At 36.6% G+C, this 24,827-nt stretch overlaps 2 protein-coding genes across 5 annotated transcripts in view; one reads left to right on the plus strand and one right to left on the minus strand.

The window, feature by feature from the left end:
- Positions 1-23,217, plus strand: part of LOC129755363 (peptidoglycan-recognition protein LB-like) — a 29,999-nt gene extending 6,782 nt beyond the window's left edge. The window contains exons 1-3 of one of the 3 annotated variants that reach the window (XM_055751813.1): positions 10,231-10,423; positions 22,548-22,865; positions 22,926-23,217. In XM_055751813.1, the coding sequence (XP_055607788.1) occupies positions 10,285-10,423; positions 22,548-22,865; positions 22,926-23,140 (672 nt within the window). In that variant the 5' untranslated portion in view covers positions 10,231-10,284 and the 3' untranslated portion in view covers positions 23,141-23,217. Of the gene's footprint in view, positions 1-10,230; positions 10,424-14,914; positions 15,120-22,547; positions 22,866-22,925 lie in introns of those variants that run through there. The other 2 variants (XM_055751812.1, XM_055751814.1) reach the window with 2 other exon arrangements.
- The window catches only part of LOC129755354 (trichoplein keratin filament-binding protein-like), a 61,712-nt gene that overhangs the window by 18,141 nt on the left and 18,744 nt on the right, over positions 1-24,827 (minus strand). The window lies entirely within an intron of this gene.

Here is a 24,827-nt window from a genome sequence, read left to right on the forward strand (position 1 = left end):
CCTGCTATTAGCCACATTTTTGATATAATTTTAAAAACTTCCAAATTTCCATATCAATGGAAAAAATCTAAAGTTATCCCCATTCAAAAAAAGGCTAAATCACACGACCTTTCAAACTTAAGACCTATCAGCATATTAAGCGCTACTTCCAAAATTTTCGAAAAATTGATAAAAAATCAGATAACAGATTACCTAAATCAAAATAACATACTATTCCAATTTCAGTCTGGTTTTCGTTCTTCCCACAGTACTGAAACTGCTCTTATGAAAGTACATAACGATATAGCGCTCACTTTGGATAAAAAAGGTATTGCAGCATTGCTTTTGATTGATTTTGCAAAAGCTTTCGATCGCGTATCGCATTCTAAACTCATCATTAAACTGAAAACTAAATACAATTTTTCAAGACCAGCGGTTGAACTCGTCCAGTCGTATCTTGAAGGTCGTTCACAGGCCGTATTCTTCAACGGTTGTTTTTCTGAGTTTACTTCCATTGAATCAGGTGTTCCTCAAGGATCGATTTTAGGACCACTATTTTTCTCGCTTTTTATAAACGATCTTCCATCTGTTCTACAGCACTGCTCAATTCATCTATTCGCAGATGATGTTCAGATCTACCTCTGTGAGAAAAATGCTCCAAATTTGGACGAGTTTTGTTCCAAAATAAATCAAGATCTAGATAAAATAAAAGTATGGTCCGATGTTAATCTTTTACCTATAAACCCCTCCAAAACTAAAGCTCTTTGTTTCGGTAGTAGGTACATATCATCGCCAGATTTTCCTCCATTAGTTCTCAACGACACTATTATTCAATTTGTTGACCACGCTGAAAACCTCGGAGTCATTTTCGATCGGGATCTTTCTTGGAACCGTCAGATCAATGCTCAATGCGGTAAAATTTATGGTGCACTCAAAAGATTAAACCTAACGACAAATCACCTGGACGTTTCAACTAAACTTAAACTTTTCAAGGCTTATGTTTTCCCTTTGTTTATTTACGGAGATTTTCTTTATTCTAATGCTTTAGAAAGATCCGTAAACAGAATGCGCATTGCTCTTAATTCCTGCGTAAGATACGTTTTTAATTTGTCGCGTTTTTCTCGAGTGTCACATTTGCAAAAATTACTTATCGGTTGTTCTTTCGATAACTTTCAGAAATATCGATCATGTGTGATAATGCATAGGATTTTAAAAACAGGAAAACCGCCTTATTTGAAAACTTTACTAATCCCATTAAGGAATTCTCGAACTGGTAATATAGTTATCCCTCCGCATAGTTCGACTTACTACGGTAGATCCTTTTTCGTTAGAGGTATTGTCAGTTGGAATAATCTTCCTCTCAATTTAAAAACAATACAAAACAAATCAGAGTTCAAAAGGTGTTTGCTGGAGGAATTCGTGGAGTAGAACGGCATTTAAAACGTAACAAATTAGGAACGATTAGTTATTAGATGTTAAGGAAATACAAGAATACTACCTACCACATTGTAACAATTAAAAAGATTGTAATCTTACGTTGCAAGAATGAAATAAAGGAATAATAATAATAATAATAATAATAATAATAAATACTTTCTGACTGTCTCCCTATAGACTCGAAAACTACTGAACCGATTTGCGTGAAACTTTACAGATGGAGGTATTTTAGGCCGGGGAAGGTTCCTATAATAGTTTCGGGTCTCTCAAATAAAAGTATGTAATATATAACTCGAGAGAACTGATTATGCAAATGGAATCAAATTTGGCATGGAAGTGTATTTCGGTACGAAGGAGATAGGAAGGGTGAAGGGGGGCTCTCTTAAATTTTTTTTTTTATAAATCGAGAACAAAGCAAGCAAATGGAATCAAATTTGGCATGTAAAAATATTTGAATACGAAAAATGTTTCTATGGTTATTTGAGACACCTCCCTTCTTCCAGGGGGGGGGGGGGAGCTTCCATAAAATTTTCTACTTAACTTATCGAGAAATGGAACCAAATTCGGAATGGGAGGGTATTTGAATACGAGAAATGATTATATGATAAATTGCAGCTTCTTCATTCTTTCAGCGGGGATATATAAATTAGGAAAGGGGGCTTCCATACATATTTTGCATAACTTGAAAGTGAATCGAGCAAATGAAATCAAATGTGGCATAAAAGGGTACTTAAGGTCAAGAATGTCTATGTATGTTAAGTACTCACCACTCCATCCAATGGAGAGATTGAAAATGGGATTTGGGAAATGGGGTTAATTTCACTCTCTTAATCGATTAACCAACTAACCAAGCAAATGGAACCTAATTTGGCATGGGATGGTATTTTAAATACAAGAAATATTTCTATAATTATTTGAAACCATTCTTTTCTTGCAGTAGGAGCATAGGATCGACGATACAGAAAGGGGGGACGAAGGCTTTCATACATTTTTTTTTTTGCATTACCCAAGAATTCGTCAACAAATGGACAAAAAATGACATGAGAATTTTTTTTGATATGGTTCTATGATTATTTTAGACGACACCCTTCTTCAATACAATTTTGTTAGCATAAGTTCTAAATTTATTTTGACAAAGCCAGCAAATGGAAACAAGTATGGCATGGAAAAGATATTTGAGTATGAGATATGTTTCTACGATTGTTATAGATCCTCACGCCTTGCAGTGTGAAGAGGGTAGGAAAGCAAGGGGTTTCATATATTTTTTTAATTTTTCAACCAATGTGATTAATTTTGTTTTTGGGCACGGAAGAAATGGGTATGATTATTAAAGGCCCCGACTTCATTCCGGCAGTGGAGGATGGGACGGACAGAAGGAGTTCCTTATCAGTTTTTTGGCATAAATCGAAAACATATAAAGCAATGGAACCATATTTTATAAGATAGGTTATTTGCGTATGGATAGTTTGAAACTTTCCCTTTTTAGAGCGTAGTTGGGAAGAAAGACGGAAGCATATTCATATTTTATTTGACATAACTCGAAAACTCTTATCTAACAAATAAAGCCAAATGTTGCAAATGCTCCAAATGTTCCCGCATTGGAAGGGGGAGAAGGTGGGAAATGTATATTAACTAATTGATTAAATTAATTAATTAATTGAAGAACTCGTGAAGCTTTTACAATCAGATTTTAAATTTAAAATCTTGGAAACAAATTAAGATATCAAGTTTCTGAAAATTAGTTAAAAATATAAATAATATGTAATCATAATTTTATAAAGGTGTAGCAAAGCACACCGGGTCAGCTAGTCTTTTATAATAAAGAAGTTAAGAAGCAAAGAAAAAGAGTGGCCCACGATACCCCACTCCCCCCTATGGGAGCTCCCTCTCTTCCTTCCTTTCAATTTCCCCTAAAAAATATCGTTTCCAAATATCCTCCCGTAGCAAATTTGATTTCATTTGCGTGTTTAGCTTTCGAGTTATGCCGAAAATATTGTATGGAAGCCCCCTCACGTTCCCCATTTTAAATAATCATAGAATATATTTTTTTAGAAAATGAACATCCACTTCCTAACAAGTTCAGCTAGAGCAGTAGACAAAGGTACGCGTTTGGTTGGTAATGCGGGATGGAATCTAGACTTATTATGAGTTCTAGTCTCAATTGGGATTGCCAATTCCTAAAATATTATTAGTTGAGTTACAATTTTGTTTTCTATGAGTATCGCAAAAACAGTAAACACATCAAAAACATAAACAGTTTACGGAATTTGCTTCAAATTTAAACTGTAAGAGAACTTTTCTCCTTAGATGGAAAAGCTTTCGAACAAAAACGAATACTTGCACTTAGCTTCCCAAGTAACACTATAATTTTGAAAGTTTTATTATGGTTTTATTATGGCATTTTAAATGCAATGCAATGCACTGTTTTATTATGGTCATGAAAATGCTTAGATTTTTACTTCGACTATTTGTTTTCAGATAGTTCTGAGAACGCTAATGAAGTTTTTACGTGCTTTTTCTAAATAAACTGTTCAAGTTGTTTAGAAAGAGTTCTGGATGCTCTATTAAAACTCCAATAAAACATAAACTAAGAAGTTTGTTTCAAGCCGAGATGTACCGATGTACCGGTAGGCCGAATACCGCTCAAAAACCGTCAAGCTAAATATTATAGGCTCACCGAATAGTTGAGCTAGGTTCTAGGTTCAGCCGAATAGGCCGAATATTTATTATTTAAATTTATACAATAACAGACTTGTCAATTTTTTTTAAAAATGATTTTGGATAATTTATTATATATCCAAAAGTAATGTTGAAAGGGCTACACAATCATCAAAAACTTATGTTTTCAGCAAAACATCTTAGGTGTATGCTGACGAGTATCGCTTTATACTTTCATTATCGGTTGTTCCAGATTTTCTTGATATAACAAGGCTTGCCCATAAATCCAGTATGAAAACGCGATAAGTAAACTCTGGCCAGGATGCCCAGATATTTTTCTAAACTTTTCGTATTTTGCCCGGGTTCATTCAGATTATTTGCTAAATAAAATAAAAAAAAAACTTAATTTTTAAGATTTTGTGTTCGGAAAAGATTTCTAAGAAATTATAAAATGCACATACATTTTTGTTTTATCCATAGATAAAATTTTTACACTACTGCTGTGATTCAATGAAAACTTTCAATTTTAAATAGTTTTCTTGCTTTTGAATGTTTAAGAATGAATGTTTAAGAATTCAGATTTGCCCTTTTTTAATTGTTTTTTTTTTCAAAAATGGGCCTAAATTGTCTGACCATGTGGATACGTCTGGGTGAAAGTATGACATGCTTAAGGTTAAATATCATCGTTGTTTTAGACAACTATTCTAAAAATATCTTTCCTAAATTCCACCTTCATCTAATTTGTTATCAAACAAGCAACAGAAGCCCAATCTCTTTGGTGATAAACTCCCTAGAAGCGACTAGTCATCTGATGTCCTTCCTGGTTGAAAATAATCGACTCAAAACATAAGGGAAATTAGAATGGAAGAAATAGAAGGAAATTGAAATAATCCCTTTTTTCATTAAAACTCCGAATAGTTGAAAAGGTCAATATTCGGTATTCAGCCGTTGGCAAATACCTATTCGGTACATCTCTAGTAATAAAATTAGGTGACAGTTCTCGATCAAGATGTCAAAACAGGACACGCTCACTCAGGCTAGATTGAACATATTTGAGTTGGAGCTCCCATTTTTTGATAAGTCATGTGTGATATGTTTGAGTTAAATAAAAAAAAATATATACAAAAATCTTTGAAATACTTCAAATCAGCGGAAGTGGTATGAATATCTCATCAATATGAGTATTGAAAGGGTCAACTAATAGCAGAAAAAAGTTGTTGCTTGATGCCATCATTAATCAAAGATGGCGGCTTCCGCTTTTTTTTCAAAGCTCCGAATGACTGACAATCTCATGAAATATCCACGATAGGTATTGGGTGAAAGGACTAGTCGAGTAGAAGTCGAATTTCGTTATCCGACGCCATCTTGAAAGATGGGATCATCCGCTCTACTTGAAAGTGCTGTAAATGGCTGAAAATCGCATGAAACCCCCGGAATATGGGTATTAGTTGAAAGGGCTCAAAAAGTAAACACATCGAATTTTGCATCTTGAAATCTTTTCTTTTCAAATCTGTATATTAGTGGTAATAGCTTGAAACCCGCAAAATATGGGTGATGAAAGGGCTAAACAAGAAGAAGTAGAATTGGCTGTAACTCCCTGAAACCTAAATGAAAGCCCCACAATATGGGTACTGGTTGAAAAAGCTTTACAAGAAGAAGTCGAATTTGGCTTTCTGACCAGGGTTGGCATAATTCAACGTCATTAGTCAAATGACTGTGACTGTTGAGCCTCTTGGTCCGTCAAACTCATTTGACTGTTCCTTAACGACCAGTCACTTCGTTTGCCAGTCATTCATTCCCCAGTCATTTGAAGCTAAAAGAATGTCCTAGTCAAGCAATCGCATTCAAACGACCGATGACGAAAAAGAAAAGCATTTATTATTATTGTTGCTTCTGCCAGCAAGCCCGTTTTCGGTTTTTTTATTGCTATTGTTGCTCTCTGCCAGCAAGTCGTTCAATTAGTTGTACGTGTACCTGCCGTCAGCAGCCGATTGAAGTGTAAAGAGATTTGCTAGTCACTCTCAGGAGAAATTTGACCATGTGTAGGAGCTTCGCCAGTCGCATGACGGAGAAATGTTGATTGTGTCGTGCTTTATCCGTCATGCGAGTTGTTGTGACCGATCAGCAAGTCACAAGTGAGAAGCGCTCATCATCATCTGTCGCGTTGACACGCCGCGAATTGTCACTGATAAAGAGGAGATAATTAAGAAGCCGATAAGTGAAAAGCACATTCTTCTTCTTACATCAACATGGCCAAAACGTGTAGGCATCCTGGAAAATAGGAGACTTGTGTCTATCATTTTTCTTTTCAGCGTATTACCTGTTACATATTCCTATGCATTGCAGAAATTACTACGGCCAGGCCAACCATGTGATGAAAACCGCAAAAGATACAGGATACAGGGGCGGAATGAAGCGTGGAGATCCCTACCAAACGCTTCATATGATATTTTGAATATGGAAAGACCTAAATATGAATTTATGTCATTTGGGAAATTGTATATGGAATAACCTAAAATTAACTTAGTAAATTGAAAATATAAACATGAAATCTACTTGTAAGTACTTAAAGTATAGAACGAGCTCACCAATTTCGTTGATAGGTACAGGAATTACATAAATTCTGAAAATATGGTATGTTTCACGCTATGGAATTCCATGTTGCGGGTACTCAGCATCAAGTTGTTTGATTATCAGGCACTTTTGTACGATCAAGCAACCCAGAAAAATCGATTCAAGCACATTCGCTAACTATTTTCTGCTTTTATCATCACAAAAAAACTGTTTCTGATAATTAGTTTGAAGTTTAAAAAGTTAATTTTCACTACATACAATTTCTAATATGTATGCGTTACATACTTTTGACACATCAGTTTATCTAACGAAATTTATCCTTTTCCGGCGAATAAGCGTTGCTATTTCACGAACAAAAGGCACTTCCGGCTACTCACGTACAACTCCTAGGGCATTGGTGTCTATTCAATTTTCTTGTAGTGTTGTTGTTGTAGTGTAGTATTTAAGTTTAAATTTATTCACCACTTGAAAATTAAAATTTTTGCGGACTCCGGGTTAGCCCAGATATTTGAAACAAAATTTAAGAACAATCAACAAACACTTTGCACTAAATGTGCAAAAACTTAGTCCCAGCCCATTTCTTACACCAAAAGTTTTTGATCAGGCGAACCATTATTGGTACACTAACCACCGTTATCGAGTCGAAATTTGTGAGATCTATAGGTGGTTACATCTCAGCGACATTATGAGACAACTTGTTCGTAGACTTCGTTTAGTTTTAGGGAAGAAACAATTTAATATTCAGGATATCCATGAACCGAACTTCAATTGCACAGCAAAAACACTATTCACACCACAAGCACTAGCAATCAACCCACAGGGCCGTTCCAAACACTTCCGGTGATCAGTGTTTCAGTAGACATCCGGTCACTCTTACAATGGAATAAATTTTCGAACAATTAATCAAACGTTTTCCATTAAAAACAATGAAATCAGAGAAAATTTCCACGGACCCGAAAAAAAACACGTGCGTTGCCATCCAGACAACGCCTACTCCTCCGATAAGTGAAAAGCACATTGATTCCAAAAAGTGCCGTAGCAAATTCAGCAACGTGGTATTTTGTAATTTCGGGATATTTATAGATTTTCCTAGTTAAGTTTTCTGTGAACTCCTTGTAAGTTTGAAATGAATCTTTTGAAGCATTATATTTCATTAATATTATATTCTCGATAGCGTTTTGTGCGAGGTGTTTTGGCTTAGAATCACTTAAAGAACTATCTTACTCAATTAGTTACTCTGATTAACCGGATAAACAATAAGTCTACCTCTTGATCTTTCTATTAAAAATACCCTAATGTTAATATTCCTCCAGCTAGCCGTATTGTTAGACGGACCGGATAAAGTTTCGCTCAGATTAGCTGGTCGAACAAGAAAAGGGACTAATTTGTAAGTCGATTTTATAATACTTTTTCTACCTCAAATACTTACCTATTGAAAATAAATTTCAGTTGAGTTCAGTCGAGGACGAACTGCAAAAACCCCAACAGAGTAGTGAGGCTCCGTTAATTGAGTACGGTCGTTTGATGAAACAAAACTAGTCGGGTCAAGCGTGACGGGCGAAATTTACCAACCCTTATTCTGACGCTATCTTGAAATCCAAGATGGCGGCTTCCGCTGAACTGGAAAAGCCGTAAATGACTAAAAATCACATGAAACCTCCACAATATAAGTATTGGGTGAGAGAGATAAACTAGAAGAAGTCGAATCAGGTAGCGAAATTCGCCTTCTTTAGTTTATTAACCCAATACTCATTGTCGTACTTTTTACCAAACTTTTCGGATTTTTTTTTTTTCATAATATTTCATTTTGTTTTGCTCCCCAAGCACAAACACAACTTTTCGTTCCGAAATCCGTCAACAGACTAACTTGATTCGTCCGTGATCGTGATACTCTTTCTCTGGAAGTTTAATGCGATTTTCCGTGATAAACAGCGTTTTAATCTTAAGCGGAAGCCTTCATCTTGGATTTCAATATGGCGTCAGAAAGCGAAATTCGACTTCTACTCGTTTAGCCCTTTTTTCTAGAGACTTGATGAGGCGCATTTATTTATACTATTTCATACATACTGTTTCATGAAAGCTTATAAAAGCTTTGGTGATTAAAATGTCATAATGATTTTATCGAAGATAAAAAAAAGTCATGATGGCGTTTCTAGAATAGGGCCAAATAGCCAAATTTTTGCTTTATCAGAGTTCGGTAATGTATAGAATGCGCTTTAGCTTTTTATGAAGATTAATGCTCCTATATCTCTAACGAAGTTGAACTGACCATAATATAGCCAAGTGTTACTTGGGTTGATTAGTTCTCGAGTTATAACCAAAATATTTATTCTATTTATTTATTTGTGACACTTTGCCAACGTTTTGGCCTTCGTGTCCATACAACCAAAATATGAGTTTTATTTTATGGGAGGTATTCTTAAGGTAAGAAACGCCTCAGACTGCGAATACTTTCATACGCTGAATTTGGTTCTATTTTGAAGTTTGATTAGTTCTTGAGTTACGCCAGAAATTGTGTTTGGTTTGTATGGCAGCTCCACTTTTTCGCTGGAGGGAGTAGATTTAAACAAGAATTTTCAACACTCGAGGCCTGTTATCTCAGGTTCAACACTCCATTCAATAATACATCGAATGATCGATGCCGGTCGATCATCTCATTGCCAACGACCAATTTCTCGCAGGAACCCCAGAATAACGGTAGCAAAGATAGTATCATACCACAGAGAGACATGACCTCAAAACTGAACGAGCCTCTGCGATGATAAGTATGTGGCTACCTACCTACGTATGCACATATCAACATCTGACAAACTCGGTGATTTTTTCAGTCAGACGCCACGGGTGTCCAGCCAGACAGATAAACATAGTAGAGGAAAAAAATGGCACACGAGGGAACCCATTCAACAAATCGAAAATAACAAATCAAATAAAAAATGGTACGCAAAGTGCGATCATCGGTGCAGTTTGAAGGTTGATCGAACCATAAACCAGTTGGTTGAAATTTACAGAATTCTAAGCTGATAATACTTCAACCTGACGAGCCAAATTAGTTGGATCGAAACCGATTGAAAGTTTTTTGCAAGGTTAATCTAAATTCAAGAAAAAACCTCACACACAAATTTTTGAACGAACTAACAATTCTAACCACTTTAGAATGAAAGTTGACTCACTGTCACCGGAGCAAGTTTCGGGGATTTTTATTTTCATTCTGTTGTTATCGATAACAATTTCCCGCGTATTTTTTTTCATTATAATTTCCTACATTTCCCATGGAACCTGTGTTGATGGGCTCGCTCTAATCGCTGACGTCTGATGTGAATGCGAAGCGAAGGTGTTACCAATCAGAGTGATAGCACTGAGGGTGACTGCTCCTACATTCGACTTGAACTCATGAAGTAGAATTATTCGTTGAATAGGACGATTGACTGAAGGAAAATTTCGCCAAGAATTGACTCAGCTACACTGCTGGACTCTTCACAAGAATCTGTTGAACTGCTGCTGCTACTGGTAGAATTTTTAATACATATGGTGGAGAAATTTTCCCAACCAGTAGTCAGTCAGATATCTAGGTGTTTCGGGATCGGTTGTTTACTATATTCCGAGTATCTGTCGTCGCGACACACGGCGAGTGAGGTCATGAATCGGAATCCGCGTCACCTTCCATCAGCTGCTGGTAGTCAGTATCGTTTGGTCGCGTCAACAATCGTGTGGTGTGCGCTATCCGCGATTCTAGTCGAGGCCATGGCAGCTAATTACGAGCGATTATCAATGAAAGGTACTTAAGTACGGTGAGCGAGCGTGTGTGAGATTATTTTAAAGTGAAATTTAATTCAATTGATCATTTAAATCCGATGTGATGATTAATTTGTTTTTAAGAGACAGTCAATGGGAATCACCGTGTGGAATCGATTTATTGTTGTTCTAATTTTGTGTTGGTAAGGAATGTTGTAAATATTTTCCCGCACAGAACATTATGTTGTGGTTCACAACTGGTAAAAGAAATAGGTCGCAAAAAGGTACAAGACTTAATCATCTCGAATGAATTTTAAACAATTTAAGTTTAAACAAATTTCAAAACTTGACAGTGAAGTGTGTAGCCTTTCTTACAGATAGGGGGTATAAATTATTCATTGGATACAGAATAATAATCAATTCTGAATCATAAAATTATGATAAAAGAATTTAAAATGCAGTTAATCCAAAATTAATTTAAAAAAATATAATATCAAAACTGTTTACAGGATTGAAGTTTTAAAAATAATCATAATTTTCAAATAAATTACATTAAAAACAAATTGGCGGTTTTGTAATGTCTGGAACATCGTGTAAATTTTTTTTTGAATAATATTAATTCCAATGTACCCTTTTTGAAGTCACAGCATATGGTAACCTTAGACAAACCCAACATAAAACTAAAGAATACAATTTAACACTAGAAGGACCGGCAAATTGAATATACCTATTCGGACCGTGACCAGTCAAAATGACTGCTAAAGGAGAAATTTTTTAAATCATAATATTATTAACTTTTGAAATTATTTTGTTATTTTTTCGCTAACATTTTTTTTATGAAATGGAAATATTTTTTCACCATGGGTGCACGAAATCACCTCATTTTGGTATAGATGACGAATGCGTGTATGTCATAAAATGAATATTTCAAGTAATCATCAAAATCATCATCATCAAAAAATTAAAACACATTATTAATTTAATTATAAAATAATGTCATCTATATGGATATTGACCATGGGTGCACGGTTTCACTTCAATTTCATTTTAGTAGTAGCATCCATCGCTCTGAAATTTTTCAACACGTTGCCTATAAATTATACCTGATATTGTAGGTTTTGTGGCATATTTTTTCTATAAGTAGAGCAATTTACCATGGGTGCACGGATTCACCGCCATTCATCCAAAATCAATTTTTAAAGGTAAAGAATAAAGACTTTAATAGATTCAAATGAAAATTTGTGTTATATACATGGTTTTTCACTCTGGGTGCACGGATTCACCGCGTTTTAATCAAATATTGGACTTTTTGCAAATTTTTAATCTATTTCTAAAATCTGAAACAAATTTTTTAAAAGCATTTTTACAAATCTTAACTAAACCAAAGTCGAAACCATGTCTTTTATGTAGAGACATAATGATATAAATAACGATTTTTATTTCAAGTTCCGTTTTTTTCATTCCTGGAAAAGAAATATTTCAATTATATTTTAAAATATTAAATTTGTTAATTTATTATTAAAAAAAACAAGTTTTTGAAATCGTATATTTATCTGATAAGATGGTAATTGAATTAACATCCAAGAAATTGGAGAACGGTTGCTATGGATCGAGTGAATTTTAGGAATTATATGCATCAAGTCATGTCGTGCGACGGAAAACAGTAACAATAAAAATTATGAATCAACATTGTTAAATTTTACGTTGATTTTTTTTCCTAAACAGTTTTTCAATTGGCCAATATTGCATTTTAAGTACCTATCACATCTGGCTTAAAAATATGCTGTGTTCTGAAGCAATCTGAAAACTATTTCACTCTATATAATTTACAACGGTGAATTTGCAACCATTCCGTGCACCCATGTTGAAATATCTTAGCGCCGATGTGGTCTAGTAGATAGGCTTCCGCGAGTCTGCTCTTGGTATGCCAGGCGTACTGGGTTCGATTCCCGGTATCGGCAAGAAAACTTTTGTGTCCCATAAGTTGCCGACAGGTAAGATGTGTTTCCTCTAATAACTGACTTTATAATAAAAATGTTCAATCAGTTGCCAGCTGGCCAGGTATATAAACGGGTGCCGGAATAACTGTAAGTAAACTTGCATTTGAAATTTGTCGAATCTAATAATCTAAGAATGCATGTGAACACATACTGAGGCAGAAACTGCATTGAATCCGTGCACCCATGGTGCATAACCAAGATGTAAAAAAATATTCCGTGCACCCATGTTGAAATATCATTCAAATTATTCAGTTTCATAGCTTATGTCTTCGAATTTGAATCAATGAGTACACAATTCATAGTTATTTAACTCATACTAGTTTAGTATAAAACATATTTATCACCTAAAATTAATCAATTAATCAAATCTAACATAACTTTCACAAATCTTGATGAAATTTCGCAAAATTTTGACAGAAAGTTCGATTATAGTTGAGTAACAAAACAGACCAAAGAAATTGGAATTCAAGTGCTTGAAGCGCCACACAGCGGCCAATCCGAGAACTTTTTCTACAAATCTTCATGACTTAGCACCGCAAATCAATAATTTCATTATTTCATAACGAATGACACACTTTTGCCCACCATAAATCAACTAGGGCTCATTGTCTTGAATGTAGATTGCAAATGAAACCAAAAGCAAGCAAAAAAAAATATCTTGTTTGAGTTATAGGGTTGTGAATTTTAGCAGTCATTTTGACTGGTCACGGTCCGAGTGTCCATGACGTAATTTTTCTCGCTTATTAAAAGAGCTAGTGAAATAAAAAATACACAGTTTTGTAGAGATTCAAAATTCATGAAAAGTCGTATTTTTTTCGAATTTTTAAAGCGAAGTATTTAAAAGATATTCAACAAACAAAGTGTCCAACCAGTCATTTTTACTGGTGCGGTCTTTCTAGTGTTAAGTGGTATAAGGAGAACAAGATCGATTTTGTTGAAAAAAGTATCAATCCACCAAACTGTGCGGATTTTCGTTCCATCGAGAAATATTGGGCAATATTTAAGGACAAACTGAAGAAATGTGGTAGAACCATGAAAAAACCCGCTCAAATGGAAAAGTGGTGGAACAAGATGGCGAATGGGGTTACCAGCAGTACTGTGCAGAAACTGATGGGTGGTATCACAAAAAAGTTCGAAAATTCATGCGAAAAGCTGACGAATGATTTTTATGTATTTTTTTTCTTAAAGTGCAATAAAAACCCTACAAAATGACATTTTTACTTTTGTTGTACGTTATTTCTTTGCGGAGAAATGATCTATTTTATCCGACCAGATTCTATGTGAAACAGACTTTATATCTCTAACGAAGTTGAACTGACCATAATATAGCTAAAATTGGGTTGGTTAGTTCTCGAGTTATAACTAAAATATGAGTTTTATTTTATGGGAGACTCCTTCCTTCTTTAGGTGAGAAAGTTTCAAGACTGCGAATACTTTCAAACGCTGGTTCTATTTTGAAGTTTGATTAGTTCTTGAGTTACGCCAGAAATTGTGTTTGGTTTGTATGGAAGCTCCACTTTTTCGCTGGAGGGAGGAGATTTAAACAAGAATTTTCAACATTCGAGACCTGTTATCACAGGTTCAACACTCAATTCAATAAAACATCGAATGATCGATGCCGATCGATCATCTCATTGCCAACGACCAATTTCTTGCAGGAACCCCAGAATACCGGTAGCGGAGATAGCATCATACCCCAGAGAGACATGACCTCAAAACTGAACGAGCCTCTGCGATGATAAGTATGTGATGATATCTACGTAGATATGAACATCTGACAAACTCGGTGATTTTTCAGCCAGACACCACGGGTGTCCAGCCAGACAGATAAACATAGCAGAGGAAAAAAAAGGCACACGAGGGAATCCATTCAACAAATCGAAAATAACAAATCAAATAAAAAATGGCACGCAAAGTGCGATCATCGGAGCAGTTTGAAGGTTGATCGAACCATAAACCAGTTGGTTGAAATTTACGTTAAAGAATTCTAAGCTGACGAGCCAAAGATGCTGAATCGAAACCGATTGAGAGTTTTTGGCATAGTTATTCTAAATTCTAGAAAAAAAAACCTCACACACAAATTTTTGAACGAACTAACAATTCTAACCACTTTAGAAGGAAAGTTGACCCACTGTTACTGGGGTAAGTTTCGGGGATTTTTATTTTCATTCTGTTTGTTATCGATAACAATTTCCCGCGTTTTTTGTTTCATTATAATTTCCTACATTTCCCATGCCAGCCTGTGTTGATGGGCTCGCTCTAATCGCTGACGTCTGATGTGAACGCGAAGCGAAGGTGTTACCAATCAGAGTGATAGCACTGAGGGTAACTGCTCCTACATTCGACTTGAACTCATGAAGTAGAATTATTCGTTGAATGAAACGATTGACTGAAGGAAAATTTCGCCAAGAATTGACTCAGCTACACTGCTGGACTCTTTACAAGAATCTGTTGAACTGCTGCTGCTACTGGTAGAATTTTTAATACATATGATGGAGAAATTTTCCCAACCAGTAGTCAGTCAGATATCTAGGTGTTTCGGGATCGGTTGTTTACTATATTCCGAGTATCTGTAGTCGCGACACACGGCGAGTGATATCATGAATCGGAATCCGCGTTACCTTCCATCAGCTGCTGGTAGTCAGTATCGTTTGGTCGCGTCAACAATCGTGTTGTGTGCGGTATCCGCGATTCTAGCCGAGGCAATGGCAGCTAATTACGAGCGATTATCAATGAAAGGTACTTAACTACGGTGAGCGAGCGTGTGTGAGATTATTTTAAAGTGAAATTTAATTCAATGGATCATTTAAATCCGATGTGATGATTAATGTGTTTTTAAGAGACAGTCAATGGGAATCACAGACTGGAATCGATTTATCGTATGAATTTTAAACAACTCAAGTTGAACCAAATAGGTATTGCTTAAAAAAGTGTACAAGTTTATATGGTCGTGAATATGCAATAAAAACAAAAATATTTCGTATCACTTGGATCAACAATTTGACAGAATATTGAAAATTTGGGTCAGTCCAGAATCAAAAAAGTGCATCTGTAATATCACAAAATCTGTTATAAGGTTCAGCTTCATATTTTGTAATATGTAATTATTGATGGTCAACTCAGTCAAATCGGCTTTAGTTCGAAAGCCATAGGCATAACTGATGATTCAATTTTACTGTACATATAAATTTTTACAAAATTAAATACGGTTTTTTAATACCAAATAAATAAATAAAATTATTTCGTTGTAACTTTTCAGGTGACGTATAATGTAAAGACACCACTTGAAATATTTGGAGAAGGTTTTGCAACTCAGCAGAATGGTACTTGACCGAATTCCTCGTTTGTGTGTGTAACAACCTTTTGGTCATGATAAGTGAATACTTTCCAGCAGCTTTTATCTTTGCTCATCCATTGAACTCAAGAGTACGAATTTAACGCATCATAATTTACAAATTCAAAATTTTTCATGAATATTTTATATATATTAGCTGACCTGGTAGACTTCGTACTACCATAAATTTAATTGATTTAAGAAATTAAATAATCTTGTTATGTCCATGTTTGGAATCATTACGTATGTACAATGATTCCATATGGGATCCATTCCGTTTTGAAAATGGGAGGAGGTTTTCGATACAATAAATCATCTTTATATGTCAACAATTTAAAAAAAAAGTTTCTTGAAAAGTGCATAGATATGATTGATATTAGTCGTTCTTGTAGGCTTAACAAATTAGAATAAAATACCTTTAAAAATAATCGAGCTATTCAAAATTTTGTATGTAATTTTCAATTCAATACATCTTGTGTTTGTGTTTCAAGTTAGTTAAAAATCTCTTGTAAATTCTTTGCCACGTTTTTATCGACTTTTAGTCACACTACTCCGTTTTGTACGCGCTAGAAATTTTTCAATATAATTAACCTTTTTTTTATGCCAAATTTTCATAAAATTGATCAAACTCTTTTGTATTTTGTTGTTTTTCACATTGATTTTATATAGAAACCCCCGCGTTTTTTTAAATAAACTGGGTTATTAATGACAATAAATTATCTAGTCATGCCATAACCATGACTAAACCAAATTTTATTGAAAATCACTTAAAAATTGTTTAAAATGTGTCATTTCCAATTTTGTTTATGAAAAAGTAGCACCCATTCTCTTTTTTTAAATAAGTCTTTCAGTGTAATGAATAATCTTTAAAAAAAGGTATCAAAACTTTTTGCGTTCCCATCTTGATGAAAAAGCTTTTTTACTGATTTTGAACCGAATTTTACATTGAGCTTCCATGCGATCATCTCGTTTTGAATAAGTAAAAGTCATTCATTGAAAAACATATTATTTCAAATGTGTTATGTTTATTATTTCAGTTGTGTCATTTTATGCATATACATTATGTATACTCCTCATCCCGTTTAAAGAGAGAAATTTCGTTTGTGTGTTTGTGAATTAAAAAAAGCTAGAAAATAGTTCGATTTGTTTCGTTTCGTTAAGTACAACGGGTTCGAAAGAAATTACTTAAAATTGCTTCAGTCATGTCGAATTTTAAATTAATTTGACCTCAAAAATTCTTTGTTTGTGGGTTGTGGCTAATTTTATGTTAATTTTGTACTGGGCACCCTCTCGCACTTCATTTATGAAATGGATAGGTTGGTTATTCAGTAAAATTTGTAATCTTGTTGTGCAAATACCTGATTGTGTGGCATTTTGAAAAAGAAAAAAAAACAGTACAAAATTGTTCGAGTTACCTCATTTTAAACGTAGATCATGTATAGGAGTCCCCCTTCCCTCAAGTAGGAGAGACTTTCAAATACTTTACGATTCATCCACCACTATACGACAAACATTCGAATATCAAAACTCACTTTCAAACGATTACACAAATCATCAAAGACCCTGAAAATTCTCTTATAGCATATTACACGGAATTTCGACCACCGGTTTGTACGTCATGGTTTCACAAAAAAAAATGCTTTCATTTCCATACATATGAATTTGAACGCCCATCTTAACAAATGTATTCTCTTCAAACTTTGACAAGCTGCCATTTCTCTCTCGGTTGATATTTTTCATGAGCTATCTATGTCAGAATGATAGCATAATTTGTTAAAATGTTAAAAGGTTCAGAACCAGCTTGTTCTACGTTTAATAATTATTTTCATGAAGTATACATACAAAAAATGACTTTTTTGGATAGTGGTTAAAGTTTGCTCAATTCTCAAGAAAGGTTATAACATGAACTTACTTGAAAAAATCCTTCACCCGGATAAAAAAGGTGGATAAAACCCCATGTTTAAGTTCTCGCTCCGTTTTTTTTATGAATTTATCTCGTTCTTCTGATTATCGTTCTTCGTAATTATTATTAAGGGTTGTCGATACGACTCGACTCGGTTTTAATTCGAAATCGGTCAGTTTTACTTGATAGGGCTTGCATCGTCCGAAAAAGTGTTTCATTCCTTTTCCATGTCAATTCCCCCCCATTTCATTAAAAGCCATTATCGATTTTTCTCTGAATTGATACCAGATGTTTTCAATGAAAGCTTATACACATGAAAATATCCGGACTGTTTGAAGGTTGCCAAAGTCATACGAATTCACAAATCTATGTATTTATAAAAGGAATTAGAAGCTGTAACGAATCATTGAAAGTTGGTAAGTAACTTGGGTCCACACAAAATTTCTGAACCTCAACTTAGCAAATATTGGCCATTACTTTCCGTTAGCAAAAAAAAATTTTTACTGTCGAATTAGCATTTTCCATTTTTGTTTCGAAATTCGCTCAATTTGAGTAAAAAACCTCATTTGCTACTAACTTTAGTATTTAAAGTAGCATGGACCCAAACTTTTAGCTTGTACTCAAACCGCAGTCAACGTTTGGTTTTGGCGCGTTTTATTTTGTTTTCTTCGGGTCAGTGCGGTTGATCGCGATTTCAGAACGCTTCGATTCCGTTTTTAATATAAAATGTCATTTTTATCAACTAGTGTGCCGGTTAGAATGTTTTTTTTTTATCGTTCCCGGGGAAGTTCATTCCAGCTGTCCGTCGCGGACGAAATTGTAGGTTGCTATAGCATATCCGTATTCTCCTGCTCCGATTTCCGAAGGCTTCTGGTTATCATGATGAGTCGCACGACTGAAGCAGCCTGAGGTCGCGGCAGACCACGCGCAATCGGTCGAAGCAGCACTGCCGGCAGAGCGAACTCGACGGAACGACTAGTTCGACGAGGATTATAGGAGGATGATGGACGAAGAGAATGCCGCGCGGGCGGCAAAGAGGCACCCGTCGAAATGTGGAAAATCACCGACAGCGGAAGAGGCAGCGAGTCCAAGTTTTCCAGGAGAAAAAGCGCCGCCTGGAGGAGAAGGAACTCGAGGAGATGGAGCAGCTGCATCGTTCCTAAGAAACACGAAAGTTCTATCAGAAACTCAATGCATCCCGCAAAGGCTTCGTGCCGCAAGCCGAAATGTGCCGGGATAAGGACGGGGGCATCCTGACGGACAATCGTGAGGTGATCAAAAGGTGGAAGCAGCACTTCGATGAACACCTGAACGGCGCACATGCAGGAGATCAAGACAGTGGGGGAAGGTACATCGCCGGCATAGCCAACGACGTAGAGGAGCCACTCCCAACGATGAGTCAAGTTAAGGAAGCCATTCGCCAGCTGAATAGAAACAAGTCGGCTGGGAAGGATGGTATCGCAGCTGAACTCATCAAAATGGGCCCGGACAAGTTGGCCGATTGCCTACACCGGTTGATAGTCCGGATCTGGGACATAGAACAGCTACCGGAGGAGTGGAAGGAGGGGGTAATATGCCCTATCTACAAGAAGGGCGACAAATTGGACTGTGAGAACTACCGAGCGATCACTGTCCTCAATGCCGCCTACAAAGTGTTGTCACGAATCCTACTCCGCCGCCTAACGCCACAAGCAAACAGATTCGTGGAAAATCATCAGGCCGGCTTCATGGAGGGACGGTCAACGACGGACCAGATATTCACATTATGGCAAATCCTCCAAAAATGCCAGGAACACCAAGTCCCTACGCACCATCTATTCATCGACTTCAAAGGCGCATACGACACGATCGACCGTAACGAGCTATGGAAAATTATGGACGAGAACGGCTTTTCCGCGAAGCTGATCAGACTGATCAAGGCGACGATGGATGGAGCGCAGTGCTGTGTGCGGATTTCGGGTGAATTGTCGAGTTCATTCGAATCGCGCAGGGGGCTTCGACAAGGTGATGGTCTATCCTGCATGATGTTCAACGTGGCGCTAGAAGGTTTTATTCGACGAGCGGTGGGCGAAATGCGGGGCACGATTTTCAACAGATCTAGTCAACTTATCTGCTTTTCCGATGACATTGATATTGTCGGCAGATCATCTGCGGCGGTGGAAGACATCTACCGCAAACTGAAACGCGAAGCAAGGAGGATTGGATTGATGATAAATACGTCCAAGACGAAGTACATGCTGGCCTGCGGATCCGGACCGAACGAACTCGCTTGTCCAGTAATAACAAGGTCACGATCGACGGCGACGAGCTGGAGATAGTCGAAGGCTTTGTCTATCTTGGCTCACTGGTGACCGCAGACAATGACACCAGCCGTGAGATCCGGAGGCGAATTATCAGCGGAAGTCGTGCCTACTATGGACTCCACAAGCAACTGCGGTCGAGAAGACTTAGCCCTCGCACGAAGTGTAACCTGTATATGACGCTTATTAGACCGGTTGTTCTCTACGGGCACGAGACATGGATATTGCTCGAGGAGGACCTGCGAACACTCGGAGTATTCGAGCGACGAGTGTTAAGAACCATCTTTGGCGGCGTGCAGGAGAACGGAGTGTGGAGGCGAAGGATGAACCACGAGCTCGCGCGACTTTACGGCGAACCCAGTATCCAGAAGTTGTTGAAGGCTGGCCGGATACGCTGGGCGGGACATGTTGCGAGAATGCCGGACGACTGTCCTGCAAAACAGGTGTTCGCTACGAATCCGGTAGGAACAAGACGAGCGGGGGCGCAACGAGCGAGGTGGTTAGACCAAGTGGAGCGCGATCTGGCGAACGTGGGGTGCCCGAGAAATTGGAGAACGGTTGCCATGGACCGAGTGAATTATAGGAATTATGTTCGTCAAGTTATGTCGTGAGACGGTATACTATATAAATAAAATAAATACTGAAGTAAGTGCAACATGTGGCTTGTTATGGAAAATGAAGAGATTTGTTCCAAGAAAACAATTGTTGTTAACGTACCAAGCATCCGTCCAATCTAAGCTGCAGTACCAGGTATTTCTTTGAGGTGGATCAGCAGATAGTCATTTGAAAAAGCTTCAAGCTGCTCAAAACCGCTGCAGCGCTGCTTAAAAGCAATTTACAACCGGCCGAGACTAAACGCCTCAAGACTGCCTTACTATGAAGCATTGAACTCAACTCTACCTATAAAAGCTTTAAGAGAATTACAAGCCATCTTGATCATCCACTCGCATTTAAATGATCAACGTGCTCATCACAATGTTGTGTACGAACAACCAATAAGAATATGCCCTTCGCCTTTTTTCTTTTAATTAACGTTCCGAAACCCGATGATTCTTATTAGTGAGTCCTAGCCAATAAGCGCTTCCTTTACAGAGATTTATCTCGCTGGAAGCAATGTGAACATATACCTTCCATCATTCGGCTGTTTTGAATAGGCAACAGCCACCCCACAGATTACTAGGTATTCAAAAATTTTACAATTCCATTTAAATTTATTTCGTTTCCGCCACTACCACCGCCTCCTCCGATCGCCACCACCAACCGCCCTCATCAATCACCGACACCAACCATCAACATCACCTGCCGTCACCAACCAACTTCACCCGAAAGCAACGCTTAAAACTACTATAAGTGCTATAAATGTGAAATTTTGAATGTACCTACTTTGAAAGAAGTGTTAACAAACGAAGGGAATGCACCTATTGTAAAAAAAAATTGATAAAAACATAAAAAATAAAGAATGATGAGGAGGTATTGCGCCCACTGGAGAAGGACCTCAAGAGGAGATAAACTCCCGCGGGCTTTTGCCATAAATAGAAAAAAATTATGAGCATATTTTTGTTATGAACTATAGGTTTCAAACCGAAGCAATTTTCGGATGCTTGTTTAATTATCTAAGTAAATTTTTTAGCTTGTTAAATAAAACAAGCATATGATACGTACATAAGTCAAAACAAATAAAAATATATGCTTACGCCAAGTGACGACGATGACAGTTGGATTGAGATTTTTTTTTATCACAACACATAGCTGAGATATTTAGAGTGGTCCACGTATCCCCATCACCCACGTTACCTCAGTCTTCCTATAGTTTTATTCTACGAAAAACTTTATTGATGAGGAACAAATTTGAACTATTGATATGTTAACTCATACGAAACAACAACATATTTGTCTTTATTTTTTCATCCCTTCTACAACTATTAAATACTTTAGGTTTATTTATTCTCAAAGTTGTAGTCTAGTTGTAAGTCTCAGACCCAACTATCAAAAAATTTTTTAGATCGAAAAACACATGAACCAAGGAAATACATTTTTCTATGTTCAATTGAAAAACTGAATCAATTTTTTTCCAAAAGCATTAACTCCAAACATATTTAGAATTATGTGTACCGAGTATAGAATTGAACACTCTCGATCTATGATCTGCCAAAAAGCTCATTGCTAATTTTCGGCTTTTTTGTCAACTCTAGAGGTCTGGGACAACACATTTGTATGGGATTTTGCCAAAAAAAATGAAATCATACTTTTAAGATGAATTTAATCACCGTTAATTATGTTTGTTTTATAATTAATCGGCCTTATGGGTAGAAGTGCTTTCCTTCTTTAGTAAGGACATTTCAAGATTATGAAATTTCAAAAGCGGATAAAAAGTAAGAAGAAATGAAAGATTTATTTAAAAGCATTATCATCAGATACGTAATTTTGGTTGACCAGTGCCGAATAAAATTTTTTATGTGATTATAACGCTTCTAAATACAATTCTACTCGCTTATTTTCACCATATTTCATTTCTTCTAACTTTCTATCCGTCTTTTCGAAATATGTATCAAATTAGAATCAAATTCAATTTCAGTACTTTTTCAAAAAAAAAAAATATGACAAGAATAACAATTCAATTCTGTTTTCAGTACCCTATGTCCAGCGAGATGGTTGGGATGCCAAGCCGCCCAAGGATGTGCAGAAGTTTTCCGGTCCGATACCGTACGTAATCATTCACCATTCCTACATCCCGGCAGCTTGTACCAGTGAACGGGACTGCATTCAGGCCATGCAGCTGATGCAGCAAATGCACCAGCTGGATCGGGGCTGGAACGATATCGGGTACAGTTTTGCGGTCGGCGGCGATGGCCGCGTCTACGAGGGCCGGGGATTCAACGTGATCGGAGCCCATGCGCCCCGGTACAATGACCGCAGCATTGGAATCTGTCTGATCGGTGATTGGAGATGTAATGATTTTTTGCGAATTTTTTTTATGTAAGTTATTCACAAAACTCTAATATTTTCAGATGAGCTTCCATCGCCAAAAATGTTGGAGGCAACCAAGGATCTGATCCAGTACGGGTTACACAACAAACTTATCTCGGCCAACTATACCCTCATCGGGCATCGACAGACGCGACCTACCGAATGTCCCGGGGATCGACTCTACCAGGAGATACAAAGCTGGCCACACTATTCTCCCATGGAGGATGTTGTTGATCCTAACAGTATTCCCACTTAAAGTTGAATGATTGAAAAAAAAGTTTCTTGGAAAAGAGTATTGAATTTTGTTACAAACTAAACCCTTAAACACTTCAACTTGCGTTCAATTATTATTGTGAAATTTTAATCAAATAATACCACTAAAGAAGAATTTTGTTACTCCATCTCCATCGTTCAATGTTTTTAAACCCCCCTAACGAGAAAAATTCATGAATGAATCTTCCCGAACGCCTTGATTAGTTTGAGTAAATGTCTTACTAATCACAAGATCAGCTTTTGTGCAAAAGTCACACGTGCTTAGTAAACGACACACGGAGAAGCGCGCACAATTTTTTGAGTAGGCGCGAGAATGTAAAATAAATGACTTGATTTTATTCGCCCACGCAAATCGTCACCACCGATGACCATTTTTCGAATGTGCATGCGAACGGTCTGTATGTATTCTAGAAGCACCAGACACGCAGTGACCCATTCGGTTCTAATGTATCTATTTAGATTTGTCAGGTATCAGGTATAGACTGTTTCGATAATTATAAATATTTATACTATAAAACAACCGTCATCTAAAAAATTGGTAGGGTAACGGACTTATTTTGGACAACCTTGTCTAGGGCTCTTATATAGGTACTAATCATGAAAAAAGTGCAATGTATTTAGTGCGCTCAGGCTTCAATAATGTTTGTCAAATTGGTTAAAGGTGGTAAAAAATGAGTCTTCTGGTCCAAAATAAGCGTTGTCATGTTATGTAGTTTTTTTTTGGCTTGAGCTCGCTACTCTAAGGATGCATTAAAGTGGTATGAAGTCAACAAGGTCATATGTTTACCGAAAGACATGTTAAGTATCCTGTTAGTATTTGAAACGAATTATACGAATGTCTAAAAATGAACATCTAACAACGCATGAGAGAGAGTGTTGATCGCTCTGTTTAAAATAAAGTAGGTTCAATTGAATCTTAGCCACTGGCAAAGGTGGAGTCTACTAAAAGCTGCTTTTTTCGATCTTATATTGAGTTGATTATCTTGTGTAAGCCTTTCTTCTTAGCACTTGTTGAGTGTTTAGAATAAATATTCATAAACCCGGTCATAGAATATTGAAGTCATGAACCCACCAAACTGTCCAGAGATTCATCCAATCGAAACATTTTCGGGCTTTGACGAAGGCAAATCTGAGGAAATCATGAAACCAGCGGACGTGTTGAAAAAATCAAGAAAGATTGGCTCAAAGTGGCAAAAATGGTCGGAGAAAGCACTGTGCAGAAGTTTATGAGTAGTGTTAAAAAGAAAAGTAAGAGAACTCGCCAGGCCCACGCGAAGGACCCGTCGAAGGGGGGAGGCAGGGCTTTGAAATTCAAAATTAGCCAGAAATAATAACAATACCGAAAATGCACAACACATAGAGAAATTGATCCCTAAAACTATTTCTCTACTAATGTGCATACTGAAAAAAATATTTAGATATGTATTTTTTATTTCGATGATACGATTAAAATAAACCAGAATAACAGTTTCAATTTAATGCTTTTTTCGATAAGTCATTATTATAATTATTCAAAACGATGTTCTTTTTATGAATTAGAATTTGGTTTGAAAAGTAATTTACAGCATTCAAATTTGGCGGTATCCATAAATTACGTAACGCAAAAATGCACTTTTTTGACCCCTTCCCCCCGTATGTCACAAATCGTAACGGTTCGACGTACCCCCCTA

Source organism: Uranotaenia lowii, chromosome 3, assembly GCF_029784155.1.
Source record: "Uranotaenia lowii strain MFRU-FL chromosome 3, ASM2978415v1, whole genome shotgun sequence".
Classification (NCBI taxonomy): domain Eukaryota; kingdom Metazoa; phylum Arthropoda; class Insecta; order Diptera; family Culicidae; genus Uranotaenia; species Uranotaenia lowii.